Below are 27,971 nucleotides of genomic sequence, written 5' to 3'. Positions count from 1 at the left end.
AACGAACAGCTCCAGCAAACTATATCAGACTAAACCAAACCAGGCTGATTGGTTCCACCCAGAAAGAGGCCCAGAACGGGCTGTTCAGGCGAAAACAAACTAGGCCTAATTGGATTTGATATCGAATATCATCGGAAAATATCCATACCATTTACACCCAACCCTGGACCAAGGCCACCACATCTTTTCAACTCTTGGACGCTGGAAAAACAAAAGCAGAGCCATGAATGTACACAATGGAAGTTTCTATTTATAGAATCCAGCAGCCAACAGATCGCAGAGCGCTCTTCATTCTACAGATTTCAGGAGCCTGAACAACCCCACTGCCTCCCTTATTCGCGAGAAGGCGATGCAAAATGCTTGCACCTCGATGAAGAGATCTTGCACTGCACACAACCAAAAATGTCATCCTTCACACTGGAATTTCAGTCTTAGTCAATAACAGAATAAGTAATAACATTGATGACCACAATTCAAACTCTAAATCAACAGACCCTCAAATGAAGAAAAAAAATCAATATGTGTGAAATAGAATTATTCTATGAACAGTGAAAGAAACCAATATTTCTCCCTCAAAGCAAGTTCAGATAATCTGAAGTCCCAAGCTCAGAGCCCAAAAGACTGTTTTTTCCATCTTTTTTGTGAACAGATTTTGCTACACCCAAACATCAAAAGGTGACAGAAAAAAATAATCACTTAAAATTTCAGTCGGTTTTGGGGTGAGGGATTCCTAACCATGCTTCTATGATTCTTCCAACTGGGTTGCAGAAGGGAACTTATTTCGGTGTCATGCAATTCACACAGTTTTTTTCACATACAATAAGTACACCAGTTTATATTCCATTTGAAACCTTCCTATGGAAGAGCCAAAACTTTCAAAACCTCGGGTAAGTGACAACTACAACGAGGCACCTCCCTACTAATGACTATGCCACATAAACAGATAAATGAACAATTAATCATGTTGAACTGGAACACAAATTTTCAGCAACCATCGAGTTTACAACAGATACATAATGAGGAAGGACCATCAAAGTAAAAACTCAACGGATGTGCATGAAAGCTTGTTATTTTTCCTAGCAGATAAAGTATGATGATTTGTGAAGTGTTAATTATACTACTTTAGATTAGATCGATAATAAAAGTATAAAACTGAGTAGCTTACAAAGAAACGCAAGTTCTAATATTGTACAACTACAGACATCTCTAATGATTTGGACATGTTCGTGGCATAATAATAGAGAAACTGCACTAACAGTGCAGTATGAGAATTGCACATTGATACACTCACCATCTATTATCTTGTTCCGAATGAGGCTCTGTAGAAAGACACATACTAGTCTCACTAGTCTATTTTGCATATACTTGTCCTGCAAACAATGTTAGTTAAGAAGGTTTATCAACACTTAAACAAAGTGCCATGTGTATCATTTTACACACTTAAATATTCAGTTTTCATTCAAATATTCAACAGAAACAAAAGTGGGCCCTCATTTTAGCATGTATAGGAAGCAAGCAGGAAATAGGAAATAGAAATACTCCATCATCGTACATCAGGAGTAAATAGATGGCTGTACTCAATAGACATTTAAACTTGAAGTTCAAATATTATAGTGAGCATCAGTAACTCAGAATTATACATCCCAAAAAAGTTTCATGTGGATTTGGCCCCTGAAGCAAAAATTGATGCCATGATTCCACCTGGAGATGGTTGCATTTTGTATTGAAGAATGGATGTTAAGCTATCTTCAGTGGATATGGTAAAATAGGGGGCGCGAAACTGTAGATTACACTGTTTGAAGAGTGAAGTTTGAAATAGAGAATGAGATAAGGGATGGGATAGAGAATCTCCTGGTGATGGCCTTAGGTCCATATATTATGCAATACTTTTGATTTATATATAAATGAACGTCATGTTCCTGGGATAATCAGAATTTGATTGAACACAATTCGTGCTCAAACCCAACAGAAAACATTTTAGCAACCCAGAACTGATGCTGGAATCATGTTACCATGACTACCGAAAGATGTTGATCTACCAAAAAAGATGGAAAGCATGGTTAAGAACCAAACCTTAATGTCTTCACATGATCGAATGCAGTTTGAGATATAGTCGTGAACAAATCCTGGTGGTAAAACTACTGCAGTAGTGAGCCTGTTTACTACTTCCATTGAATGCAAGCTCATATCCATATGGACAATAGCATCAAAGTATCTGTTGAACAATAAGGCAAGTGTGAAATCTGGCATGCAGAAAAAAGCACAATAATTACAAGGATAAAGATAAAACAGATGAAAAGGCTAGTATGTGTACGCATCCACGTCCGGAGAGTTGATTAGCTTTGAAAGAACATCGACAGCTATAAGTGGATTATGTTCAACAAGGTCCTAAAGACATAAAATGGTCAGACAGTCAAACCAATAGCAAAGCAAGCAACCTATTCAACATCTTGCACATACAGGGAGCTTCTGTGGTGTCATTCCACAATGATTAAGTAGCTTCCCATCCTTCCTCAGATATTCGATAATTTTCTGCAAGAAGTAACAAATTCATTTGACATGTAATATGATCAAAATTTCAAAATTACATTGGAATTTTCTTTGTGTGCCTTCATCCATCCAGACTTCAATGGGCATAGGGTTCTTTTTGCGGTTTTGAGCGTTTGGCAACTATGTGGTGTTGCAGTTTGAATTGATTTCTTATCTTTTGTGCACTTGGTTGAGATCCACGCATGAAGATTTTCTTTTTTGTAGATAAGTAACAAAAACTTGCTATTTTGTTTACACTCGTGTAGTAGGATTGCAAAAGTCGTTGGTTGATGTATCATCTACTCCAATTGATTCTATGAAACCGATCATTTCCAAATTCATTGAGATATTCCAAGAATGGTTTGGCATCACTAAATAGTAATAATATGTCTATATGTTGGGTTGTTAGAGTGCTGGCATATCCAGCCACCAACAGGCTTAGGTATTGCTAGCATAGTTGTTAAAGCGGCAAGGCGAGGTAAGGCGACCGACCCCCTTTTTACCTTTTAAGTGATAAGGCGTAAGGCGGGGTGACGCCTTAGTAATATACAAAAATAGGCAATAAAAATTGAATATATAGGAATATAGTCTCAAATAGTTAGGGATAATAATATTATAGTAGCAAATAGGAGTACAAGTTCAACATAAATCAATTAAAACTGAGTTAACTAACTAAGAACACTAGCATTTAACTGAAACTGAGTTAATTGAAACAGAGAAAGAGCAGAGAGGGAGAGAACAGAGAAAGCAGAGAGGGGAGATAACAGAGAGAGCAGAGAGGGAAGGGAAGATAGCGCACTGGGGGAGAGCAGAGAGGGAAGAGAGCACACTGAGGGAGGACAGCCATCCAAGGCGTCCGCAAAGCGTCGCTAAGGCGACACTCAAGGTGCTAAGGCAACGCCTTATTGTCTAAGGCGGACGCCTTAGTCACGGCCACAAGGCGAGGCGGACGCCTTTTTTTTTTTTTTTTTTCGAAAGAGCGCAGGAGGACTGCGCACCCATATATTAAAGTAGAGGGAAAATAAAGGGCCATAATGGCGGACGCCTTGCCCCTAAACCTCGCCTTACCGCTTAAGCGACGCCTTAACAACTATGATTGCTAGAGCCAGGAGTGGACCCAGCTTTGTCTCAGTTATTCTTAGGAATATCCAACATTTTCATCACTAGAGTAGGTATATAGCATTTATGATACATATGTATAACTTAAGTCATGTAAAAATTAATTTTCTTAATCTAGCAAATTAATGAGCTATATAAAATTATAAATGAGCTCATTAGAACTAGTAGGGCCAGCTTGGTGGCTCGTTTCAAAAATGTTGTGATTGAACCCATTTTTCTTTAAAACCAAAATTAGGTGATCTTGAATGACTTCAACTTTTGGCTTGGCTCAGTAAGCTCGGTTGAAATCGGGTATCAAACAACACAAGAGACTAATAAATGATAATATATCAATTTCAAAGAAAGCTAAAAAAAAGTTTAGTTGGCTAGTTACCCAACCCTAATTAGAAGTGAAGGCCTAGAACCCAATGCCTACATGTGCTTGCCCTCTACTACAGCCAGCTTGGTAGTTACATGTGAAATAAAAGCTTCTAGTGGGAATACCCAACTACAAAATCCTAGGTCTGCTACTAGCCAGAGCGTCAAGTATTAACATCCGGATGTAGTATAAGGAATTTGGTAAGCTTTATTAGATCTTCCTTTGGGGCCATGCCAGTAAAATAGGAATACTTGTTTGAGTATAAGGCAAGGATACAGGTTGTCATGGTAGCTAAGATTAGTTTCCATATATATATCTAGGATACCTTAATAACGAAGCTAGTCGACTCTAGTCGCCTGAGCACCGATAAGTTCACTAATCGCGATTAGTCGTCGATTTTCTCGATTAGTCGAGCCCAGTCGACTCCTAGTCGTCCTAATGTCGTCCACCTATAACAAGACCATATGTATATATATTGATATATCAATATATATAGTTGTAGCAGGACTGCAATACAGCGGTACACTATAGCTGTAGCAAGACAACAGTACAGCAATATACTATAGTTGTAGCAGAACAACGGACTCTGAAAGTCTGAACTGTGAACTCAGAAGAAGTCTGAACTCTGAAGTTCTCTGAAGTCTGAACTGATTCACTCTAAAGAAGTCTGATGGAGGAGGTGGAGTGGATCAGTGGAGGATGGTCGCGCGATGGAGGGTGGACTCCGATGGAGGCCTAGAGCAGAGGCGGGTGCCGCACACCGGAGAGGATCAGCTCGAGAAGAGGCCTCTGCAACAGCCGCGCGCTGGAGCAGAGGGGCGCAGCTGGAGCTGCGGGCCGCTGGAGCCGAGGGGGCACAGCCGGTGGAGAAAGTGGATGGCCGAAGCATGTAGAGCGACCCTGAGATGTCACATCGGGCGAGAAAGATCCTGGTAGCCAGATCCTTCACAGATTAACCAAACGGATCAAACTCAATGGAACAGGAGTTGTCGGTGGTGAACCGACAAATAGAAAGAAGGTTTTGAATGATGTGAGGGGCAACGAGAATGGCGTTGAGGTAGAACGTTCCCGGAAGAACCAAGTCACCTAATAAGGTGATCGGGAGGGTGGAACCGTGGAACTGGTTCCCACAACGATAGAGGAAGGATGAGAGGGATGTGAAGGTGGGACCGAGATAACGTGCCCGCAGTAGGAGTGGTGTGGTAGGAAGCGCCGGAGTCGGCCACCCAGTCGGTGGGGGCGGAGTCAGCGCCATGGTGTCGAACGAGGCGACGAGGGAGGCCCTAGTCCCAGCCTCCAGCCAGCGAGGACCAAGGTATCGACGTAGGGGTCCCCGGAGGCAGTAGAAGAGGCGGACCCGACATTGCCGAAGGTGAGGCGAATGTCGTAGGGTGGCGTCGTCGGGAGAGCTGGATGAGGAGGACACGGCAAAGAGGCACCCATGGTCGAGCCCAGCCACATAGAGATGGTCCCGATCCAGGGGTTGTAGAACGACGGCCACGCCGGAGCACCACCACGACCGATGGGGCCACCATGGGTAGAGCCACCGCCCCCTGTGGCCTCCCCTTGTGAGGCCGGCGATCGTCGTCAGAGCCGGGAGCCTGGCGAGGGGCTCTAGGGGTGAGGCGGTAGGAAGGCGCGCAGGAGCCCCTGTCGACAAAGGACGAAGGGGCGAGCTCGTGGTGCTGTCATAGGACGTGTCGTAGAGCGTCATGGTGGATGCGGGGGGCTCAACATCCATGGTGAGCTCCTCGAAGAGAAGCTCGTTGCGGACGTCGTGGAAGGAGGGGAACGACGTTGTCGCTTGATGAGGGCTCGCAGGTGGTCATAGCGTCGGCTGAGACCCTGCAGGAGGTTGAGGACGAGGGTATGGTCAAAGACGAGTTCGCCGAGGTCGTGGTGGGAGTCTGCCATACCCTTCATCCGACGGCAGTACTCGCTGATGGAGAGGTCCCCTGGGGAGAATATGCGGAAGGATGTGTAGAGGTGCAGAGCGGGGGTCTCCCAATTGCTGGGAAACTAGGCCTCGAGGGCATCCAGGCCTAGCGAGCGGTGCCCCCCTCTTGCGGACGATGTCCTAGAGCTCGACGGTGAGTGTGCCGATGAGCCACGAGAGGACAACGTTGTCCATCTGGTGCCAGGTTAAAGGCAGCGGTGCGACAACGTCAACGAGGACGTGGTCGGAGAGGCGTAGCGCCGAAGCGTTAGGAGCACCTGATCGCGCCAGTGGGTGTAGTGGGTGGACGCCGGATCCAGCATGACAGAGACCAGGGACCGGATGTTGTGCACACTGGCCGCCTGAGCATGAAGAGAAGCGATGGTGGTGTCGTCGAGCCCAACGATGGAAGATGGCGCTGAGGCCAACGGAGGGGCCAAGGAGAAGACGCTTAGCCTCAACCAACAGAGGTGAGGGCATCCGTCGTGGTACACTCGTGTTCCCAAGTGAGGGTCGCATCGTGATCATCCTCCCAAGCGGCGGCCACGGCAGCCTGGATAGTGGCAAGGGCCACCGCCAGGGCGAAGGATGGAGCTGCAACTGGTGACGGAGGTGGAGCGGACACAAGCGACGGTGTGTCAATGGTCGTGGCGAAGGGGAGCGTGTCGGAGAAGGACGAGGTTAGGTCGACAAGGCCGGATGAAGCCGTGAGGGCCCACATAGGGTCGAAGAGGCAACACACAAAGGGCTAATGGTTGGAGAGGAGAGCGGCAGCCACTGCGGGGTCGGCGAGCAAGGCACACAGAGTCGCAACGGCATGAGGTGGTAGGGCGGCGGCACTGTTGATGTGTTGGCCGGTGCTGGGAGGCAGGCGGGTGGCGATGGCCACGCTCAGGCCCCAGATGGGGAAGGCAGTGGCACCCACCACGGCGTTGGGGGCAAGGTCGATAGGAGTGGCGTCCGCGACAGCCCCAATGAGGACGGCGCTCATGCCCACACCTGTGAGGACAGCGTCCGTGCCACGGGATGGGGAGGCGGCAGCGGCGCTCGAGAAATCGGGAGGGAAAAAGCGACCGCTGGCCGTGGTGAGGGTGGCGGGCAGCAGCAGAGAGCCAGCGGCGGCGGTTGTTGCAGTCGTGGGCCAGTGGTGGAGAAGGGGAGGGGCCACGGCCAGGAGTGTAGGGGGCGGCGGCCAGAGGTGGAAGGGGTCAACGGCTGTGGGAGGGTGGGAGGAGAGAGACCTAGCTAGATACAATGTTGGAATGGGTGAAACCCTAACCATAATCCTGGGTTGGGTATGTATTAAGAAGAGTTAAGTGGGCCAAAGCCCATTACGGTAGGGGTATACAGGGAAACCCTAACAAAGCCCTAACAGTTACTCTAACACATGGTGTGATGAACAAACGAGGGAGCACCGAGGAGCCTAAGGCACCATCGAGTCAAGGCCAAGAACGCTGAGCACATGCTAAGGTCGACAAGCAACTGCACATTTCTTTTTTCTACTAGCAACTTTTGAAGGTGTTGCATCTACTATTCTGCATAGTGCACATATAGGCTAATGGGCCCCTCTCAAACCTAGGTCATAGGCGGTTGCACCTCCCACCTTGGCCCAGTCTTGTTTGCGCCAAACCAAGTGATCTACTCGATCGTCATTCAATGCTAGATCACGCTAGCTTGTCGTCCACAACCATGAGGTGTCACACTTCTAAGAAAAAGGTTTGAGTCAACATCATTGTTGAGATCACTGCCTGGCCAGGCAATGGGTCTGCCTCATGTTACTCATTCTTGTCATTGAGTGGGCTATCTTGTTGCAGTATATTTGATAGTTTAGATATTGTGTACCGTAGACTGCCATATGTATTCATGGGTTGCCTTACCTCCCAAGTCGCGTACTCTATACAAATTGCCCCAAGAGCTCAATGCAATACAACCATCCAATCACACTACCTTCGGATTGGAAGCGTCCGCTCCTGCACTGCTTTTTCTTCGACCAATACAACCACTCCTGGTTGGGGCCCTCTTTCTTGTACGTTTGGTATTGGCAACAACGACGTGTGCTTTCGTCCATAACACATTGCTAGGTCTAGCAAACCCAACATGCCTCAATTAATGTGGCTTGATTGCATTAAAGGCATGTTTGGATAGGCGACTGCGGCGCCGCAGCACGTCACACCTGCGGCGGCCGATTTGGGCGCCACACCCGCGGCGGCTGGAGTGTGGCGCGGTGTGGCGCCTGGGTCAGCCTACCAAACAGGCTCTAACTCTCTCATTCCCACCCCATCTGCCTTAGTTGCATTGTCGCGTTTCTTCTATGTCCATGACAGCACTGACTGCGTCAATCTCAAAATCACCCCCTTCCACGACAGCTGCCCCGACGCATCTTCGTCACACAACAACACCTCTTGTGCGCATGTGGCTTCATATGCACCACCGTCTTGACATCGGCGATCTGACTATAGCTATGTCGACCTCAGCTATCTCTAGCACGGCTTCTTTGACCATAGCTTTTGCGCCCTCATGCTCGGTACCTCGAGATCGGCACATAAAGGGCTATCATCTGCATGACCTCCTTGTTGATTTTTACTCCATGAGGTGATGTTAGCCTTTGGCTTCTCTTCTAAAGTCTAACGGTTTGTGATGCTCCCACTATGATTATGCAGAGATGGAGTATATTTGGTAGTTCATATATTGTGTATCGTAAACTGCCATAAATACATGTGTGTTGCCTCGTCTCCCAAGTCTTGTATTCTATATAAAGTGCCCAATTGCTCAATGCAATACATCCATCCAATTATTACACAATTCCTATTCTCCATATATATCCAAATAAACACCATCTACACCCTTAAAGTCGTTAGTGAGGCACCCACGAAGATCAAGTTGATTATGTGCATGTGTGTGCTTGTGTTAGTACCTTAGGACTACAACTCCCTTCTCAAGGGATGTCGACAACATAGCGCTCTTAGCAACATTGGCAACAAAAAAGGCAATCATCTACTTGAACAACCTTGTCATTTTCGACCAAGGTTATTAAAATGTCGCTTAAACGTTGTTTAAGTATCGTTTAAACGATAAAACGCGATTAAAGGGTAGAACGTCCAAACGTTTTAACAAAATCGTGTAGAGCATCCGTGAAACACATCGTTTAAACGTTTTTGGACGTTTTAGGTGTGTTTCAGACATTTTACGTTATTGAGCCTCTCAAATGCCCAAAAAAATACTAGGTCAAGACAACCTCTTCTCCCTATGCAGAGCCATCCGTAGCCCACCTCCCTCCTCTCATCTAGCGTCGCCGGCTCCAGTCGTCCACCGTTGCAGGCCTCCATCCTCTCCTCTGCCCCCCTCCTCCATCCTCCAGCCGTCTAGCACCAACAGATCCGCCACGACGCAAATGAAGATGAGTACGAGGAATATATGCTTGATGATCTTGATGTGGAAGATGAAATTGGTGCAAGCAATAGTGGAAAAGATGGTGATGATCAAGACATGGATGCTCGCAGCGCCTTTCAGAGCAGCGCGAAGACTCGCCAGTGGCTTCGCAGCGGGCTGATCCCTGTAGGCGTCGCTCGGTGTGGGTCCAGATCAGCAAACCTGAGGCTGCTGCGATGAAGGAAGACCCCCCTAGGATGGCTGATGATGGGGAGTCACATAGAAGCCTCCGCTACAAACGAAAGAGAAGACGATCCAAGCATGGAAAAGGATCATCAAGGTCTGTGGTCGCCCCTGGCCAGGCGTTATCGGCCTCGTCAGATGATGCGGTACCTCCGTCGATTAGACAGACCCCTGTTCAGAGGGCAGGTGATCAAGGCGAGAGGAACTGGGGGGCTTTTTCTTCCTGTACCCTTGAATTCAGTGATGATATGGCTCGTGAAGAAGCAAATATGAGAAGAGCTCTCTTCGTTACAATAGTGGGAACCAGACCATTAGTGATGGGGCCTGAGGTTCTTGAGGAAGTTGCTCACAGTTTTAACGTCAAGTTTGAGGATATGAAGATTCATCAAACCAAGCCAGAGGATTTTCTTCTGTTTTTACCTGACGAAGATACTGCTTCAAGGGTGCTTAATGGCGGCAAGATTCTAAGAGGACCTCGTTTCAGCCTGATATTCAAGCGGTGGACGAGATGCTCACACGCCTCATCTTCGATAATGTCAGGGCTGGTAGACTTGGAAATCAGAGGGATCCCTGAGCATGCTTGGGCACTTTCTACGGCAAAGAGTATTCTGATTGACTCCTGTTTGATCGCTGAAGTGCACCCTGACACTTTGCTCAAGCAAGATCTATCTTCGTTTGTTGTCAAAGTTTGGTGCTTTAACCCGGAGAAACTCCAACGTGATTCGGTTCTTCACATTATTGAGCCTGGGTTGCAGATGTTTGAGAAAAGATGCCTCACATACAAGATTCAAGTTAGCGTGCTGCGGGCTGGTTCAAGCATCACACCAGCGGACCCCACTTCATCTGTGGCTGGCAGAAAACCCCCAGGTGATGAAGACGGAAATGGAACCCAAGACCCCCATCCTCGACTTCCAGGTGGCTCTCAGGTCCAGCGGAGGTCGTTGCATCTTCGATTGGGCCCACAGTCGTCTTTAGGCCGCGGCAACGAGGCGTCTGCGCAGTCCTGCGCCTCGAAGGAAGTGACGGGAGATACTGGGCGGGATCTGCATTTAACACTGGGCACTGAAGTGTCTCCGACGTCCGAGGTGAGGTCGCTGCACCTTCGCCAGGGCCCGCAGCCGCCTTTGGGCCGCGACATCGAAGCGCCCACGCCGCCATACGCCTCGCGGGAGAATTCTGGAGATACTCTGCGTGTTATGCAATTAATGCCGCCGACGACCGAGGAGCCCCTTCATGCTGAAGCGCATCCAGAGGCGTCTCCTCACATTGATGGCGCACCTTCACCAGATTTTGAAGCGGCGGGACAAGTAATGATGGAGAAGAGAAACAGTCCCCAAGCCTGCTACTCTGCGGTACACGAAACTGGCGGGGTGACTTCCCGCCTTGAGATTAATGGGCAGTTAAGGATTCTCAGGCCGGATCCGGCCCGTTGCCTGGTTGGGTCGCTAGAGACATCTGGGCCTGTTCCTGTCTCGCCTCATGAGCCGGCTGGGCCGCTGGAGACATGCATTTCATTGCCTGTCTCGCCCCAACTGTGCTCTGGGCCGCTGAAGACGAACACCCTCATGATAGTCTCGCCCCAACTAGTTTCTGGTTTCCCTGAGTCAACAATTCCAAGTGCTGGCTTGCCTCTACAGATGCTGGGAATGGCTGGGAGGATGGCAGTAACAGTCCGACACAACGAAGCAACAAAAGCTCTCAAGGTCTACTTTCGCAGAAGAACTAAGGCACATCCTCTCCAAATCAGTCAGAATGAGGGGACAGAGGCCAGCATAATTCAGACAAACAACACCTTTCACTCGGCCTCGAGACTTCTGAACCAATCTTTATCAGGGAAGGAAGAATTCCTCAGAAAAATCAGTAAAGCAGCTGACGAAATACTGCCGGCTCCAAAGCAAGCCATGAATACCTCATCAGCCCCACAACCTTCTCAGGTGGCTGCTCCTAGGCGCAGCCGACGCATTGCGGGGGCTGGGGTTGAATTTAATATGCAAGATTGGGGTAACAGGTCTACTAAAAAGGCTATGAGAGCATTGCATATCTTATCTGATGACAAAGGTACTACCCAGGAAGCACTAGACGCGTATGCAAAGATTTTCAAGCAACCGTTGTCCCATAACCAGGTAGAGGCTTTGGCAGCCCTCTTTGGTTGGACCCCTCCACCTGGACTTGTTTGTTAGGTCCCCGGCCTTTTGGTTTATTCAGTAGTGGCTTTTATCTGTTATCAATGGATCCTGGAAAACTTTTAATTTGGAATGTGAGGGGGCTGAATGCCTCCGTTAGGCAAGACTCAATAAAAGAATTGGTGGACTCCTCCCAGGTTGATGTGGTGTGCTTGCAAGAAACAAAAATGCAGAACATCTCTAGGAGAAACATTTTGTCTATGTTGGGAGCTGATTTTCCTGAGTATGTGTACCTCCCATCTGTGGGGGCAAGTGGTGGTATTTTGATTGCTTGGAGGAGACACATTGGTCACACAGGACAAACAAATTTCATAATCACAGTATTTCGGTCCAGTTCTGTAGGGCAGAGGGGCAGGCCTGGTGGCTTACTTGTGTGTATGGACCTCAGGGTGAGGGGGAAAAAATTCAGTTCCTCCAGGAACTTAGAGACATCAGAAATGCATGTGATGGTCCTTGGATGGTGGCTGGGGACTTTAATCTCATCTACTGCTCTGCGGATAAGAACAATTCCAATATTAATAGGGCAATGATGGGTCGTTTTCGACAAACAATCAATGACATTGCTCTTAAGGAAATTCCATTACATGGGCGAAAGTACACATGGTCCAACCAGCAAGCAAATCCTGTTTTAGTTAAACTGGATAGAGTGTTCTGCTCTGTGTCTTGGGAGCAATGTTTCCCAAACGTCCTCCTCCAGAGCATGGCATCACATGATTCTGACCATTGTCCGCTCCTGCTGGGTCTTCAAGGGAACAAACCTGGGAAGAAACGCTTTCATTTTGAGGCTTTCTGGCCAAAAATGGAAGGTTTCCTGGAGGTGGTACAGACTGCTTGGAATTCGGTACACAATATCAGGTGTCCATTCCAAACCCTGGATTTGAAGCTAAGGGTAACAGCAAGATCTCTTCAAAGCTGGAGTGACAAACAGGTGGGCCATGTGAGATTGCAGTTAGCCTTGGCAAAAGAACTGCTTCACAGGTTTGAGATGGCACAGGACGAAAGAGCCCTCTCCCCAGCTGAAAATTGGTTCAAGAACTGCCTCAAAAAACACTCACTGTTGTTGTCTTCTTTCAAACGTACTATGGCAAGGCTGAGATCTAGGATCACATGGTTAGGAGAAGGTGATGCAAATACAAAGTTTTTTCACATTCATGCTAGGCATCGCAAGAAGAGGAATTTTGTTGCCAAGTTAGTTGATGGCGGCCACATTCTATCTGAGCAGAGTGAGAAAGCTGCAGCAGTGGACCTCTTCTACAAAAATCTTATTGGGCAGGATGGACAGAGGGATGTAACAATTGACCTGGCAGCTCTTGGCCTACCTAGATACAACTTGGCTGCCTTGGACTCCCCTTTTACAGAAAAGGAGGTCCTGGAGACCATCAAAGGGTTACCCTCTGACAAGGCCCCGGGACCGGATGGATTCACTGGTCTTTTCTACAAAGTGTGCTGGAACATTGTGAAAAGTGATATTATGGCAGTGGTATCTACGGTTTGGAGCAGAAGTTTCAGCAATTTCTGGAAACTTAACACTGCCTACATCACTATGGTGCCAAAAAGAGATGGGGCTGAGCAAGTTAAGGATTTCAGGCCAATTAGCCTGGTCCACAGCATTGCAAAACTCATTACGAAAATTCTCGCAAACCGACTTGCACCAAGACTGAATGAATTGGTTTCCCCAAATCAAAGTGCATTCATTAAGGGGCGATTCATCCAGGACAACTTCATGTTAGTGCAACAGACAACAAGACTGTTTCATCAACATAGATTATCTCGGCTGCTCCTCAAACTTGACATCACCAAGGCCTTTGACTCGGTCTCCTGGCCCTTTTTAATTGATGTCATGCAGCAGATTGGGTTTGGACAGATCTGGAGGGACATGGTTTGTGGTCTTCTTGCTTCATCCACCACACAAGTCATGCTCAATGGGTTTCCTGGTCAACAAATTCAGCATAGAAGAGGGCTTAGACAAGGGGATCCCCTGTCACCGATGCTGTTCATATTGGTCATGGATGTTCTTGGACACTTATTTATAAAGGCAGAAGAGGCAGGTTTATTGCAGCAGCTAGCAGCAACCAGCAAGAAGACAACTTCACAGAGTATCCATTTATGCAGATGATGTAGCCCTCTTCTTACACCCTACGGTGGATGAAATCTCCATCACTCTTGATATCTTGCAGCTTTTTGGCAGTGTCTCTGGTCTCAAAACTAATGTGCAAAAATCCAATGTCTACCCCATACAGTGTTCAGAAGAAACTCTCTTGGAAGTCCAAAGTCTGCTACCGTGTGAGATCGCAGTTTTTCCTTGCAAGTACTTGGGACTCCCTCTATCCTTGCACAAGCTGTCCAAGCAACAGTTCCAGCCGTATGTTGATAAATTTGCTGATCAACTACCTAATTGGAAAGCTGATTTGATGACCAGAGCAGGCAGGAGAATACTAGTGCAACATGTGCTCACAGGTATGACTGTGTATCTGGCAATGGCAATTGATATACCCCACTGGGCAGTTGATGCTATAGATAAAATAAGAAAGGGCTTTCTTTGGAGAGGAAGAAAAGAAGCTAAAGGGGGACATTGTTTGGTGGCTTGGGGCAAGGTGTGTCGCCCACTTCAGCTTGGTGGACTGGGTATCTCTAGTCTACCGGAACTTGGATGGGCCCTCCGGATGCGATGGCTGTGGCTACAAAAAACCGACTCTAGAAGACCTTGGACAGGGCTTCCTATTCAGGTTCCAAGTAAAGCCAGAGCGTTCTTCAGTAAAGTCCTTATCTCGGTGGGTAGGTAATGGACATAATACCCTCTTCTGGTCCGATAACTGGTTGCAGGGAAAAAGCATCTCGATCATTGCCCCGAGCCTATTTTCTGTAATCCCAAAGAAGATAGCAAAAAGTAGAACGGTTCATGAGGCCTTGTTAAACAACAGATGGATTTATGATATTAGAGGTGGTCTAACTGTGGGAGTTCTGGCAGATTATTTTAAGCTCTGGGACTGTCTCTCTGGTTTGGAACTGCACCCCCTCATTGAAGACAGACACATCTTTAGCATAGCCCCAGATGGAAAATATTCAGCGAAGGCAGCTTACAAGGGTCTCTTCCTGGGATCATGTGCATTTGGACACTACAAGAGGGTTTGGAAAACTTGGGCTCCATCAAAATGCCGTTTCTTCCTCTGGCTGGTGGCCCAACACAGGTGCTGGACTGCTGACAGATTAGCAAAAAGGGGGCTCAATCATCCTAGCAGTTGTCCATTGTGTGATCAGGAACCTGAAACTATTAATCACCTGCTGGTCTCATGTGTGTTTGCAAGGCTTTTCTGGTATAATCTGCTCAGAAAGTTCGGGTTGGATATCTTGGCTCCCCAGCCGGGCCAGACTTCCTTCCTGGAATGGTGGGAGATGGTTTCTGAAATTGTTCAGGGAATGGTCAAGAAAGGTCTGAATTCACTGATCTCCTTGGGGGCCTGGATGATCTGGAACCACCGTAACAGATGCGTTTTTGATGGACAAACTCCCAGTCTCCCCTCCATCCTTCGGCAGGCTTATGATGAGAGAAGACTGTGGGCATTAGTTGGGGCCAAAGGTCTCTCTTTTTTGGCAGCTTCCTTGACAAATGGCTGAATCCTGTTGTTTCTATTTTAATAGTAGTTTTTTGAGTCTGGCTTCATTGGACTCTTTCACTTATGTGAGGTACTGGCCTCCGTAAGGAGCTTAATGTTGTAACCTTGGTCTATTTTAGACCTTTTTCCTCTTCTTAATATATTTTAAGGCGCAGTTCCCCTGCGCTTTCGAGAAAAAAAATGCTCTTGATATTGATGAGTTGGATGATGGTTACTGATCCTAGATGCAAGTTCTAACTTGCATGTGGCATAGTTGCATAGACTTGTGTGGTTGAACTTGGTATGTTTCCTTTTATGCTAACTTATGAGTATGAACATCTTCTATTGTGTGGTTTTATGTCAAGTCTGAAAAGACGTTTCAACGTTTAAATGTTGAAAAGGTGGTTCCTAACGTTTTATCGTTTTACCGCTTTAACAAACCATGTTTTGGACTCCAGTCTAACCATTCACATTGCTCATGCACTGATCCATAAGAATCCAGGTTGTTATAGTAGGATAGATTAGTTTCCATCTCTATCTATAGGACTGTTCCACCAACTCATGAGCCTCAACACAGATGTTTAGAGTATTCACATTCTCACAATACTATATATAATAAATCTCTTCTGTGGACCAATCCCACATTGTTCTACTGACATGTACCCAACAAATATGCTAAGAAAATCAAATAGTGTATTAAAACTAGAAACATGTATTTCCAGTTTTAGTGTTTGAAACCCAATGATTGGGTTCGCCCGCTACCATGTTTTCGATTGCGCTGTTGTAGACCTTGCCGAGGAATGCATCCATAGGAGGCATAACTATGCATTTCTGCTATAGCATATATACTAAATATTAGCATTAAACAAACATGAGCAGCCTTTATTTCTAATATGGACTACGTAAGATGAGCATTAGAATAATAGTACCGTCCAAAAATGTGAATCCAACATTTGCAACACAATAAACTTTTAAAAGTTAAGTAAAATAAAGTGTAACAAGCGTAAACACATCCTAGGGTTGTTGAGTTTTAATAATGTGATTAAGTTTCTAACATAGCAGATCATTTTACACCCAAATATCACACCTATCACTATCTGCTACCACAAAACTTTATTACCACATTTGCTCACCAGCTGGTCGAAAGACTATGTATGTAGTAGTGTACATGTCGCATTTCACTGTAAAAAATGAATTGTTGTATTGTATGATATTGAATGGGAAAAAACATGGTGTTCTACTCTTTATAGTCCTTACCGCAAGTAAAAGACTATAGGGCCTCTAGCCGAGTTGGTTAGGTGGTGAGTAGCACTCCTTAGGTTCTGAGTTCGAATCCCTATGAGAACGAATTCCAGGCTGAGGTTAAAAAAGATATCTTGTTGGTTCCCCTGGTTGTGTGCACATTAGATGGAATGACCTATGGGGGCGGATCCTTATGTAGAGGCTAGGAGGGTTCAAAGCACGAGTAAAGATTCGGCCTATAGGGGACAGACCCTCATGTTGCACGGGGGACCAACTTTCGTGATCTTTCTCGGTCGGGGCTCCGATTGAGCTTCTTAATATAATATTGTGGAGGCGGTCCTTCCCCTACCGGTCGAGTTTTTTTTCATACCGCAAGTAAAAAGAAAAACTAATGTTTAGCCCTTTTCCTAGAAGACCATCCTTTCGAGGGTCCATCAAGCTCCCTTCTAGTTGCTTTGTGTTAGTCCCCTTTTTACGCGTATATCTTTACTAGGCCCCTTATTTCTAAATGGGATATGCATATGCACTTTTATTACTAATTTCAAATAGAACTGAATTTCCTGAACTAACAGTCTCTTAGCTAGAATATAAAAAAAATGTATTGTGAAATAAACACATGAAAACCCATATAAATTAAATGGCACAAAATCTACTTAAAATAACCAAACACCCTTTTATGCTTTTTATATTAGTGATTCAGTTACTCATTTATAAACAAAGCAATAGATAAAAGGATCAATCCAACAAATTATAGTTTCCATAAACTAGCCAATTTGATTGAGTTGGAATGGATAATCTCCCGTTCTCCCCACCATCTTCTCTAGTGTGTTACAGAGAAAAGTAAGCAATTAATCCTACAGCTCTATCCTCTTGCATGCAATAAAAAATTGGCATTCCCTACTTAACTCATGTCCCATGGACTTCTCTAGTTGCCCCTCGTATCACCACAAGTCGCCTCAGATTGAGACTACTTGCACTGGCCAGTCCTTTGTTGCGTTAAGCACTGGGGACCCAAGTTGCCTAGCTGACACTAAGCCTTTGCACACCATCACGTGTCATCTTAGTCATCACACGCTAACATATTCCACAAGGTGCTTCCCTTGGACAATGCACAATCACAATTAACACTCAGCAACACATGATACTCAATGCTTCCGGTGGCCAACAATTACACTGCCAACACAAAGTAACACCTTAATATTAAATGCTTGTCACCGAGGAATTCAGGATTAGAACCAGCGAAACTAACTTTGAAGAGAACAAGATAGTAATAGACCACATATAGATATTGTAGCCTCACCCACCTATTGCATTTCGGGCATGGGCTCTACTCACAAGGAAGCAACAAGTACACTATATCTGGGAGGGGCATTACACGCATCACACAACAGTACAGCAGGGGAGGAAAGACGCCAGTAAAGTGCATGGCCAAGTGACAGCAGTTCTGATGTTTCTTAGGGAAGCCTAGTCTGGCCAGGCAAGAGGAAAAAAACAGTGAGAACAAAATTAAGATATATGGTAGATTTCTGGCATGTGATCCTATACTGATTGTATCTTATCCTTGAACATATCAAAGCACTCAGTACCGCATGAGCCTTCAAAATAGGGGTAATGTGGGCTGAGGAAAACAATTATTTTGCATTGACATGAGTTCAGGGTGGACTCATTGCAAGGTTAGTTGAAGGGCACATATAGGACGTTTCCCAAATTAACAAGGGAACAACTAAATAAGTAGCATGAAGGGCTTTTAGATGATGAGTTCTATTATTTTATAGAAAATATTCAAAGAAATCAAGGATGTAACATAGAATGCGTAAAAAACAAATGGTAAAACAATCAAAGCGCTAACAAACCCGCATTTCTTTAAATGACACAAAATCCTACGGATCAGGTTGCAGAAAGAACCTCTCGCTGGGCCATTGAAAGGGGACCTTTACAAGCTTGTTCAAACAAATCTCGAATCACAGCACCTCGGCTAGTGTCTGCACACATGGTACCGTCCCATAGTAGCTCATGGTTGTTGTCTATGTTCAGCCACTGTAACTGTACACAAGTACATTGATAGATAAATGCATATTCTTCTTAATGCAATGATGTGCAGGTCTCCTGCGTGTTCGAGGAAAAAAACTCTAAAATTGCAAGCTTACCTCCCCTTCAAAAATTTCAAGTCTTGGTGGAGACGGTCGTATCCATTGAGGAGGCAGTCCAAGTGATGTTTGTTGAAGTAAAGTAGCAACCATGTCATCTCTATTTGGTATTATTGAGGACACCCTGTGAATAACAAAAGAACTTGGCTCATAATCAAACCTGTAGAAGTAAAATATATTTCCAAGGTAAAAAAACTCGACTTGCGGGGGAAAGACTGCCCCCACGACATTATATTAAGAAGACCTTCTCACGCAGGTCAAGAAAACCCCCCAACCGCTGCCCCACCCATACACAGCGGCACTGTAGCCCATGTGAGAACGACCGCGACCGGGGCTAGGCCTTAGACCTGTGCTTTGGCGTGGGGCAGACGAGAGGATTTTTTTTAACCAAACCTGAAAATTCGCTCCCACGGGAGTCGAACTCAGAACCTGAGGAGTGCTAAGCAGACCACCTAATCAACTCGGCTAGAGTCCAACCCAGGACCTAAGGTATGGATGCCCAGACAGTCATTGCAAGCAAATAGTTGTGTATACATACTCCGATGAACTACCGAAGCTTTGAAAAACATATGGGTCAGGAATAACACTTCTGACAGTGGCATCTCTGAAATTACTAGAGAAGGGCAGAGGTCGTGCAGCATCATAAGAACATTGTTTCTCTAGATGTTCTCTTGGCAAAAGAACCTACAAAATAGATGACCATCTTAACAATTAATCCTACATATACTGGATATAGTTTGCCTGCCAAGTGTATCAACTAAGTTCCATAATTATATGAAGGTATAATCATTTACCTGAGATGCATAATCAGATCCATTCAAGTAATCAACAGCAGACTGCTTCAGAACCTAACATTAATGAAAAGCAAAGTTAGTATCCAATGTCAAGTATATCTTTTCGGGAAATGTACAAACTGAGATCTACTTCACAAATTTGTGAAGTATATCTTTTAGTAAACATGTAAACTGAGAACTGCCTCAGCAGATCTAGAATTTTCTGATGCATATAAGAAAGGTGACAAGAAACTAATGCTGCACTTTAATAACTTATGTCCAACTACAATCTCCTAAACATAGAAGCCAAATATCCTACCCCCTAATCTTCACATGCTAGAACACTTAAATCCCAAACATATATTTCGAGGTAGTCTCACCACCCTGGACTCCGATGTTATCTGGTTTTTTTATACAGGCAATAAATGTAGAGAATTAGAGGATAAGCTAGCAGAGTAGTGGAAAAAAAAGGTCCCAGTGCAGGAACCACTCACCAATTGCCAGCTGCAACTGCAAGTCATCCAATACAGAATGTTGGCACTTGGCATTGCCATCTAATGGCAAACAAATGCTTTTATTCCTTGTTATTTCCAGATCATGTACACTACTCCATCCAACACTATATGTACGTGTGTATTTCTTTTTTTTCTTGAAAGCGCAGGAGAACTGCGCGATGATATATTAGAGAAGAGGGATAGATACAAGAACAAACTTGGGGCCCTACGACGGCCAATAACAGGCATACAAAATCAATAATTAAACTTTGTAGGTTTCAACTAGATTTGTGGTGCAGAAGTGGTATCACTGGAATTATAAGGTCGCAATTTTTAATTGGTACCAACTTATAGCAAGAACAAATTATCAAAGTTCAACTTAAGTCATGCCTTATATTTTCGATAAGGTGTGACACACTTATATTTTAGGGAAGGAAAGTATATAGCCATGTATCATCACTATCCTGTGCAATATGTCAGCACTCATGCAGCCTGAGTTCATGTATTGTTTACAAAATAATCATCATACGTAGTTGGATACACAACCTCACTATTGTCCCCATTACTCGAACTTAACAGAAGTTGGAGAAACGCCTGGTCTGCTGCCTCAGAAGTTTCATCACATGCAACCTGCAAGAAACAAAGTCATGAAATACTCCAAAGCCCAAACATGTACATGATTTGTTGTACTTCAAAAGGCACAGAGATGTTGAAAACATTGGATTGTGCTATTGGTGTGGTGCATAAGAACAATAGCAACAGTAACTTGTCTTCTTATGGGCAAAAAGAATCACAGTTAAGCACAATGATAAACAAAAGCATAATGTAGCCAATTACTGAATTGAGGTAACATTCTATGCAGATTGGTATAGCATTACATCACACCTTAAGACACTTTGCTACAGGTTCGCCTTGCTCAAGGTGACAAGTTTCATACATGGTTCTATAAGAAGGAACTAAGGAAGCAATGATAAGTAAATTGCAGGACAATATCCACGTAGTGCTAACTATGTACTAGCTGTGGACACATCAAACTTTTGAATAATGATAACTGATAACAATCAACAAAACATAGAAAGAAAAATGTACATATCAAGTATAAGTCTTTCAGCATAATTTATTTTGCTAATGGCAGAACTGAATGGCGCTCACTTGCAGCCATATCACTTTAGCATATAGGATTAAGTGAGACTACAGCTTAGACCTGGGCTTTGCTGAAGCAGTACCTCAATTACCAATGGCAATTGGCAAAATATAATTTATTTAAAAATAAAAATAACTGCATGCAGTTACTCTTTGGCAATTTTCATTGAAATGAGAAAATGGATATGTCGGCATGTATGAAGTAATCCCTCGGTTAAACCAGATGTTAGGCCTCAGGTTAATATCATGGGAAAGTAAAAGGTGGGTGACAGATAAAGTGGGTCTACAGACTTTTGTTTTCCCACATTGTTGCTTTAGTTAATGCATATGCCAACAGATTTACTACTTAAAACTGAATAAAAAAGGAATAGACAAGTTTTACAGCTTACATTTATTAAGAGAGGAAGAAATGGATTTGCCGACTGTGAGGAATAACCTTGATGCAGAATTGCAAATGCAACTAAACGCTCAGCAGGTTGAAGCATCATTTTGTCCTGATTAGAGAAAAAGTAACATAATTAAAGCCTGGATTTAGTATTGCTATGTTAAGAGAATAAATTCAAGGAAGAATAGAACATCAAGTGGACTGTGAACTTCTGGCTTGCATATTTTCTATTCATTTCAGTGATAAAAGAGCACAAAGTTCCTTCAGGTTAAAAGGCCCAGTAAAGCGCTTGCTTAGAACAGCATTTCCTTTAGAACCCAAACATGCAAAAAACGTAGGTAAACCCTAATTCTCGCGTGTGAAAAAACAACCTTCAGGCCTTTTACTAGACCAGCAAAAGTCTAGGCTCTGTATCAAAAATATCCGAGAGGTTTCTCCCTCGTGCCGAACTAGTTTTTTTAATCAACACACAGGTTAAGCCTGAGCTGTAGACTATTATATATATAATTCAAATAATTTTATGATGCTAAGCTTTGGGAATGGTGATGTGACAAATGTAATCGAGCCTATCTGCTCTGGAAGCCACTTGTGTCCGTGCCTTCTTATTTGCAATTCTCTAAACAGAAAAACTAATAATTCAATTATGAAACAGATGAGATAAATTTAACATCTGCCATGGAGGGGCAGACCTAGTGCTGGAGTTCGAGGCTTCCACATGAGTGAGGTTTAGAAAAAGGATATCAAGGCAAGCCTTCCCCAAGCAAATGTGGAGAGGCTGCTTCGAACTGCGACCTGATGACTCAGTGAGACAGCTCTACCACTGCACAAGGCCTCTTCTGACATTTGCCATGAACTCATAAAATTGTATGGATGAAACAAAGGTAACAAAACCTGAAGAGATTATTATTCTACTTAAATCAGAACCTTGCATTATAGAAGTTAGATAACTTGCATTTCACTACCCTTTATTATTATATTGAAACTACAAGACGCATGGAACAATATGTATACTTCCCATGGCCTTTGGTGGGATAAAAGAACAAAACGCTATACTTTGCAGCAGAAATGGTTGAAAGAACATAGAAAATCTCAGCTTAGCCTATTGATTATGACAACTAACAGGTAAGAAGATATCATAATGTGTATAGATTTTCATGCCTAGCTGACTAGATTATTTTTATTTCTTGTTCCCAGGGCAGAACTCTCGATATCTTGTGCATTGGCTGTTGTTGGAGGGTTTGGTTCCTCTCCACAGGCATAGAAATGATGAGGCATTGCCCCTTCCTGTGTTGATACCAGATGGTTGCAGTGGTAACTTTAGGATAAAGATCATGGTAAGAGCACTACACAAAAGCTAAAATAGTTAAAGATTCAAACTACAATCACCAAACAACCTCATCAGTACCTGGTAGCTGGTACTTCGTTTTTTTGGAAAGTTACCTGATACTTTTTCATTTCTGCAAAGTAAATTGACCCAAAGACAATCTGTTTCTATGCTCCATAACAATACAACAACAACAACAACAACAACAACAAAGCCTTTTTGTCCCAAGCACGTTGGGGTAGGCTAGAGATGAAACCCCGTATGAAAACCTCAGAGCTCAACCCCCAAAGAACAGAAAAGGGAAACAAAGGCAAAGGAGAACCGAAAACAACGAAACGGGGAAACACATAAAAGAGATAAAACCCACAAGGACCAGCAAGATCTAAAATGGACACAAGAAAAGGTCAAACGATTAAGGAGGAAAAGCGAAACTATCAATCAGGGTTCTGGCACGTGAATTGCACACTTCCACCCCTTCCTATCTGCGGCGAGCTCTTTATCAATATTCCACTCCTTCAGGTCTCTCTTCACAGCCTCTGTCCACGTCAAAGTTGGTCGGCCTCTACCTCTCTTCACATTTTCGGGACGCCTAATTATTCCGATATGCACTGGTGCCTCTTCAGGTCTTCGTTGGATATGTCCAAACCATCTCAAGCGATGTTGCATAAGCTTCTCCTCAATTGGCGCCACTCCTACTCTCTCTCGTATATCATCATTCCGGACTCGATCTCTCCTTGTGTGGCCACATATCCAGCGCAACATACGCATCTCTGCCACACTTAGTTGTTGGACATGTCGTCTTTTAGTGGGCCAACATTCTGCTCCATACAACATAGCCGGCCGGATTGCTGTCCTGTAGAATTTGCCTTTTAGTTTGCGTGGCACCCGGTGGTCGCATAAGACACCCGCAGCTTGTCGCCACTTCAACCATCCGGCTTTAATTCTATGACTGACATCCTCATCGATGTCTCCCTCCTTTTGAAGCATTGATCCTAAGTAACGAAAAGTGTCTTTCTTGGGTACCACTTGCCCATCAAGACTAACATCGCCATCCTCATACCCCATGGCACTGAAATCACACTTCATATACTCTGTTTTAGACCTACTAAGCCTAAAACCTTTTGCTTCCAGCGTCTGCCTCCACAATTCCAACTTTTGAGAAACACCACTCCTACTCTCCTCAATAAGTACCACATCATCGGCAAAAAGCATACACCACGGTAAAACTCCTTGTATGTCCCTTGTGACCTCATCTATCACCAAAGCGAAAAGATAAGGGCTCAAAGCCGACCCTTGATGTAGTCCTATGTTAATTGGAAAGTCATCGGTGTCTCCATCACTTGTTCGGACACTTGTCACAACATTAGTGTACATATCTTTAATAAGATTAATGTACTTTGTTGCTACTTTGTGTTTTTCCAAGGCCCACCACATTACACTCCTAGGTACTTTGTCATAAGCCTTCTCCAAGTCTATGAAGACCATATGCAGGTCTTTCTTTTGTTCTCTGAATCTCTCCATAAGTTGTCTTAGTAAGAAAATGGCCTCCATAGTTGATCTCCCGGGCATGAAACCAAACTGATTTTGGGTCACGCTCGTCATCTTTCGCAGGCGGTGTTCAATGACTCTCTCCCATAGCTTCATTGTATGGCTCATGAGCTTAATTCCACGGTAATTAGTACAACTTTGAACATCTCCTTTGTTCTTGAAGATTGGTACTAATGTACTCCGCCGCCACTCGTCGGGCATTCTGTTTGCCCGAAAGATGGTGTTGAAAAGCTTAGTCAGCCATACTATCGCTATGTCTCCAAGACATCTCCATACCTCGATAGGGATACCATCAGGGCCCATCGCCTTTCCTACCTTCATCCTTTTTAGCGCCTCCTTAACTTCATATTCTTGTATCCTTCGTACAAAACCCCTGTTGTTGTACTCCAACAGAAAACTCAGGCAGTAACCGAAGCAACTACAATCACCAAACAACCTCATCAGTACCTGGTAGCTGGTACTTCGTTTTTTTGGAAAGTTACCTGATACTTTTTCATTTCTGCAAAGTAAATTGACCCAAAGACAATCTGTTTCTATGCTCCATAACAATACTCCAACAGAAAACTCAGGCAGTAACCGAAGCAGATAATTATATTACCACTCTTTATGTACGCAACAGACCATAATTCCCAAATCCAGCCCAAGCAGACAACTAAGTGAGATATAAGAAGGCTGCAGCTAATTTTTAATTTCCATTAGTAGTGTGCTCACCATGAGCCACGATTCTAAGATCAACCAAAGCCAAAACTTCCACTGATTTTTCAACTAAAGATTTAGTTCAAACAAAGCAGCTAGAATCACAGATATGACTGCCGAAACTGAAAAGAGTAAGGGTCTGTTTGACAACAATATTTCTCAAAAACATGGTTTTACAGTATTCTACAATTGTCATGACAACACCATAGTTTTGGCCAGCTCCAAGAATACCATGGTTTGAGAAACATTGTTTGAATACAACATTGCAAACCATGCTATATATGCAAAAGATAGTCATGTCATGAAAACTTTAGGTTGGTGTGGAGTTTCGAATACTCCATAAATACCATGGTATATAGAATACCATAGTTTTGAAAACATGTTTTTAGAAATGCTAGAAATGCAACCAAACACCTTATGGCATAAATACTCTAGTATTCCTATAAACCATTACTTCGGATTAAAGCCGGATGTTTGGACTGCTGCAACTGCAATCCATATAGACAAAAAATTGGTACGGATTAAAGCCAAGCGAAGGATATTATTACCTAAAAAACATAAAAATACTTTACTTCCAAACGGGACCTAAATTTTCACTAAATTGACGCTAGAACTCCGGATAATTTTGACCATCAAGAGTGATATTGACCATCAAGAGTGATATTGACCATAATAGCATTTGTCGCCATATTGAATTGAATCAAAATCAAGGAGAATAGGAAACCTGAGACCAAAGACCAAACAAACCAGAGCACAGCGGCTGGTGGGAGCAGTGACGTCGCAGATCCGCGGTCGGTTCCGGTGGGAGCAGCGGATCTGCAGCCCTGCGTGCAACGACAGCATACGAGGATCCGCGGAACTTGTCACAGGCAGTAGAACGGCACAGGCAGAGATAGAAATCCGCCCCTGGCAGCAGAGGGAGCCCTGCCCCTGGCGCACTGCCCCTGGCAGTGGAAGGCGCCCTGCCCCTTGGAATAGCGCGGACGACGGACACCCCTGGCGGCGGATCCAGGCGGCGGACAGCCCTGGCGGCGGATCCAGATGGCAAACAGCTCTGGCGGCGGATCCAGGTGGCGGACACCCCTGGCGGCGGATCGCGGCGACTGAGAGATCCGCCCCTGGCGGCGGACGGCGCTGAGATGAGGGAGATCTGCCCTGGCGGCAGATCGATGAAGAGGGAAGGCCGCGCGCCCCTGGCGGCGAACAGGAAGCTGGCCGGATCTCCTGGCGGCGGATCGAGGAAGAGGACGACGATGGCGGACAGGAGGCTGGCCGCGATTGGCAGCACAGCGACGGCGCGACGGCGCCCAAAAAAATGGATCAGGGCCGGATTTAGACTAAACCCTAACCTCCTCTGGTACCATGTAACTAACCTTGATTAGGCGAGATAATTACCCACGTGGGTACTGTAGCATATATATAGGCAGACATAATATATGGTCCTTAATGGGCCTTAACATCCAGAAGTATGATGATGACTTTAATCTGTTGACGTGATGGCAGGATCACAAGCTGACCTACCCATCTCTTTCTATGTTGGCTAAGGATGTACTAACTGTGCCTGTCTCTACCATTTCATCAGAAAGTGCTTTCAGTCTCACTGGCAGGATTATCGAGGAGTGTCGACGTCGACTGACCTCGGAGATGGTCGAGATGCTGACCTGCATCAAGGACTGGGAGGAAGGGAATGCAAGGACCCAACACACTGTTGAGAACAAAGAACTTGAAGACTCATTCTCTGATCTATATCTTGATGATGAACAAGTTCCAGTTGACACTCCAGGGTCCTCTCATGCATCTCAATCTCAGACACCTACTGATCCACAACCACATGTCGAAGACTGATCTTATTTAGCTAGTTTGATCATATTTCAACTGATGTGCCTGTAACTAAACTGTACACTGTAAACAATGTCTGTGACTCTGTGATATGTAAGAACACTAAATGAGTTGTGGGTTGTACTTTTTTTCCTATCTAGGTTTTCTCACAAGGGTGAGTTTTTACCTAGATAGGTTTTTAATGAGTCAGTCATTGCACTAAACAGCTCAATATTAGCTATTTTAGTATGTTTAACTGTGTTTTGTGAATGCATATGTAACTGTATTTTGTGATTTCTGGTGTAGTGCTCGGGCCAGCCCTGGCACTACGGGCTGACCGGGCCTACCTGTAACTGTATTTTGTGATTTCTGGTGTAGCTAAGGAGGCTTAGTGTCGTGCCTGGGCCTGGGTTCAGGCACTAGTGCCGTGCCGGCACGGTACGCTTAATAATCGTGCTAAACAGGTCGCGCCCTAACCGTGCCGTGCCTGGCCGTGCCAGTGCCGTGCCGGGCCGCCCGTTTGGCCATCTATAGCTAGAACTCATACAAAAACCACGATTTCAACAATCAAACCAAGTGAATAAGCCATGCCCTGTCATTGCCCTAATTGTTCCCTCAATCAACCCAGTCCCCGGACCTCCAACATCCACCACGCCCATAAGCTTTGCACGAGCACCCTAAAACCTGATAACCCAACAATCCAACGACACGCGGCTACAACAAGAGCGACGCATAAAACTAGACAAAAGCGGCGGAGAGGGTCTCTGATCACAAAGAGACACGCACCTCGAGGACGAAGCTAATGGCGGAGCCAAACCGGAAGCGGCGCTCTGGGGGCACGCGTGCGAGGAAATCCACGACGGCGTCCTCGAGCGGGCGCGAGACGGCGGAGACCAGCGCAAGGAGGTTAGCGCATTCCTCGCCACGCAGAGCGAACATGGGCACGTAGGTGGATGGCTTTGGAGCCGCCGCCGCAACCCTGGGCGCCGCCGGCGGCGAGGTGCCGGCCTCGACGTCCTTCTTGTCAGACATTGGAGCGCAGGAGAGGGAGGGGTTACGAGGCGTCGATTG

At 45.1% G+C, this 27,971-nt stretch overlaps 1 protein-coding gene across 2 annotated transcripts; it reads right to left on the bottom strand.

The window, feature by feature from the left end:
- LOC100193271 (uncharacterized) lies at positions 1-27,971 on the bottom strand. Of its 2 annotated transcripts, XM_008678315.3 has the most exons (12): positions 27,687-27,971; positions 21,519-21,623; positions 20,533-20,616; positions 19,514-19,567; positions 19,258-19,403; positions 18,720-18,843; positions 18,478-18,615; positions 2,461-2,532; positions 2,315-2,388; positions 2,074-2,215; positions 1,292-1,370; positions 1-386 (listed from the first exon to the last, which is right to left on the bottom strand). In XM_008678315.3, exons 1-12 carry the CDS (start codon positions 27,930-27,932, stop codon positions 289-291), a joined length of 1,362 nt encoding a protein of 453 aa, XP_008676537.1. In that variant the 5' UTR covers positions 27,933-27,971; the 3' UTR covers positions 1-288. The 2 variants fall into 2 exon arrangements, with proteins under 2 accessions (XP_008676537.1, NP_001131890.1); NM_001138418.1 differs by lacking the exon at positions 21,519-21,623 and having other exon boundaries at positions 88-386; positions 27,687-27,942.

Source organism: Zea mays, chromosome 4 (genome assembly GCF_902167145.1).
Source record: "Zea mays cultivar B73 chromosome 4, Zm-B73-REFERENCE-NAM-5.0, whole genome shotgun sequence".
NCBI lineage: Eukaryota > Viridiplantae > Streptophyta > Magnoliopsida > Poales > Poaceae > Zea > Zea mays.
This window is presented reverse-complemented; position numbering and strand designations above follow the sequence as displayed.

What these genes read in the sequence shown, in the direction of transcription:
- LOC100193271 (XM_008678315.3), bottom strand. Translation starts at nt 27,932, where the DNA reads ATGTCTGACAAGAAGGACGTCGAGGCCGGCACCTCGCCGCCGGCGGCG. An exon ending in TGACACCACAGAAGCTCCCT is followed by an intron (nt 2,389 to 2,460) that starts GTATGTGCAAGA and finishes TTATGTCTTTAG; the next exon opens with GACCTTGTTGAACATAATCC. An exon ending in AACTCTCCGGACGTGGATGC is followed by an intron (nt 2,216 to 2,314) that starts GTACACATACTA and finishes ATTGTTCAACAG; the next exon opens with ATACTTTGATGCTATTGTCC.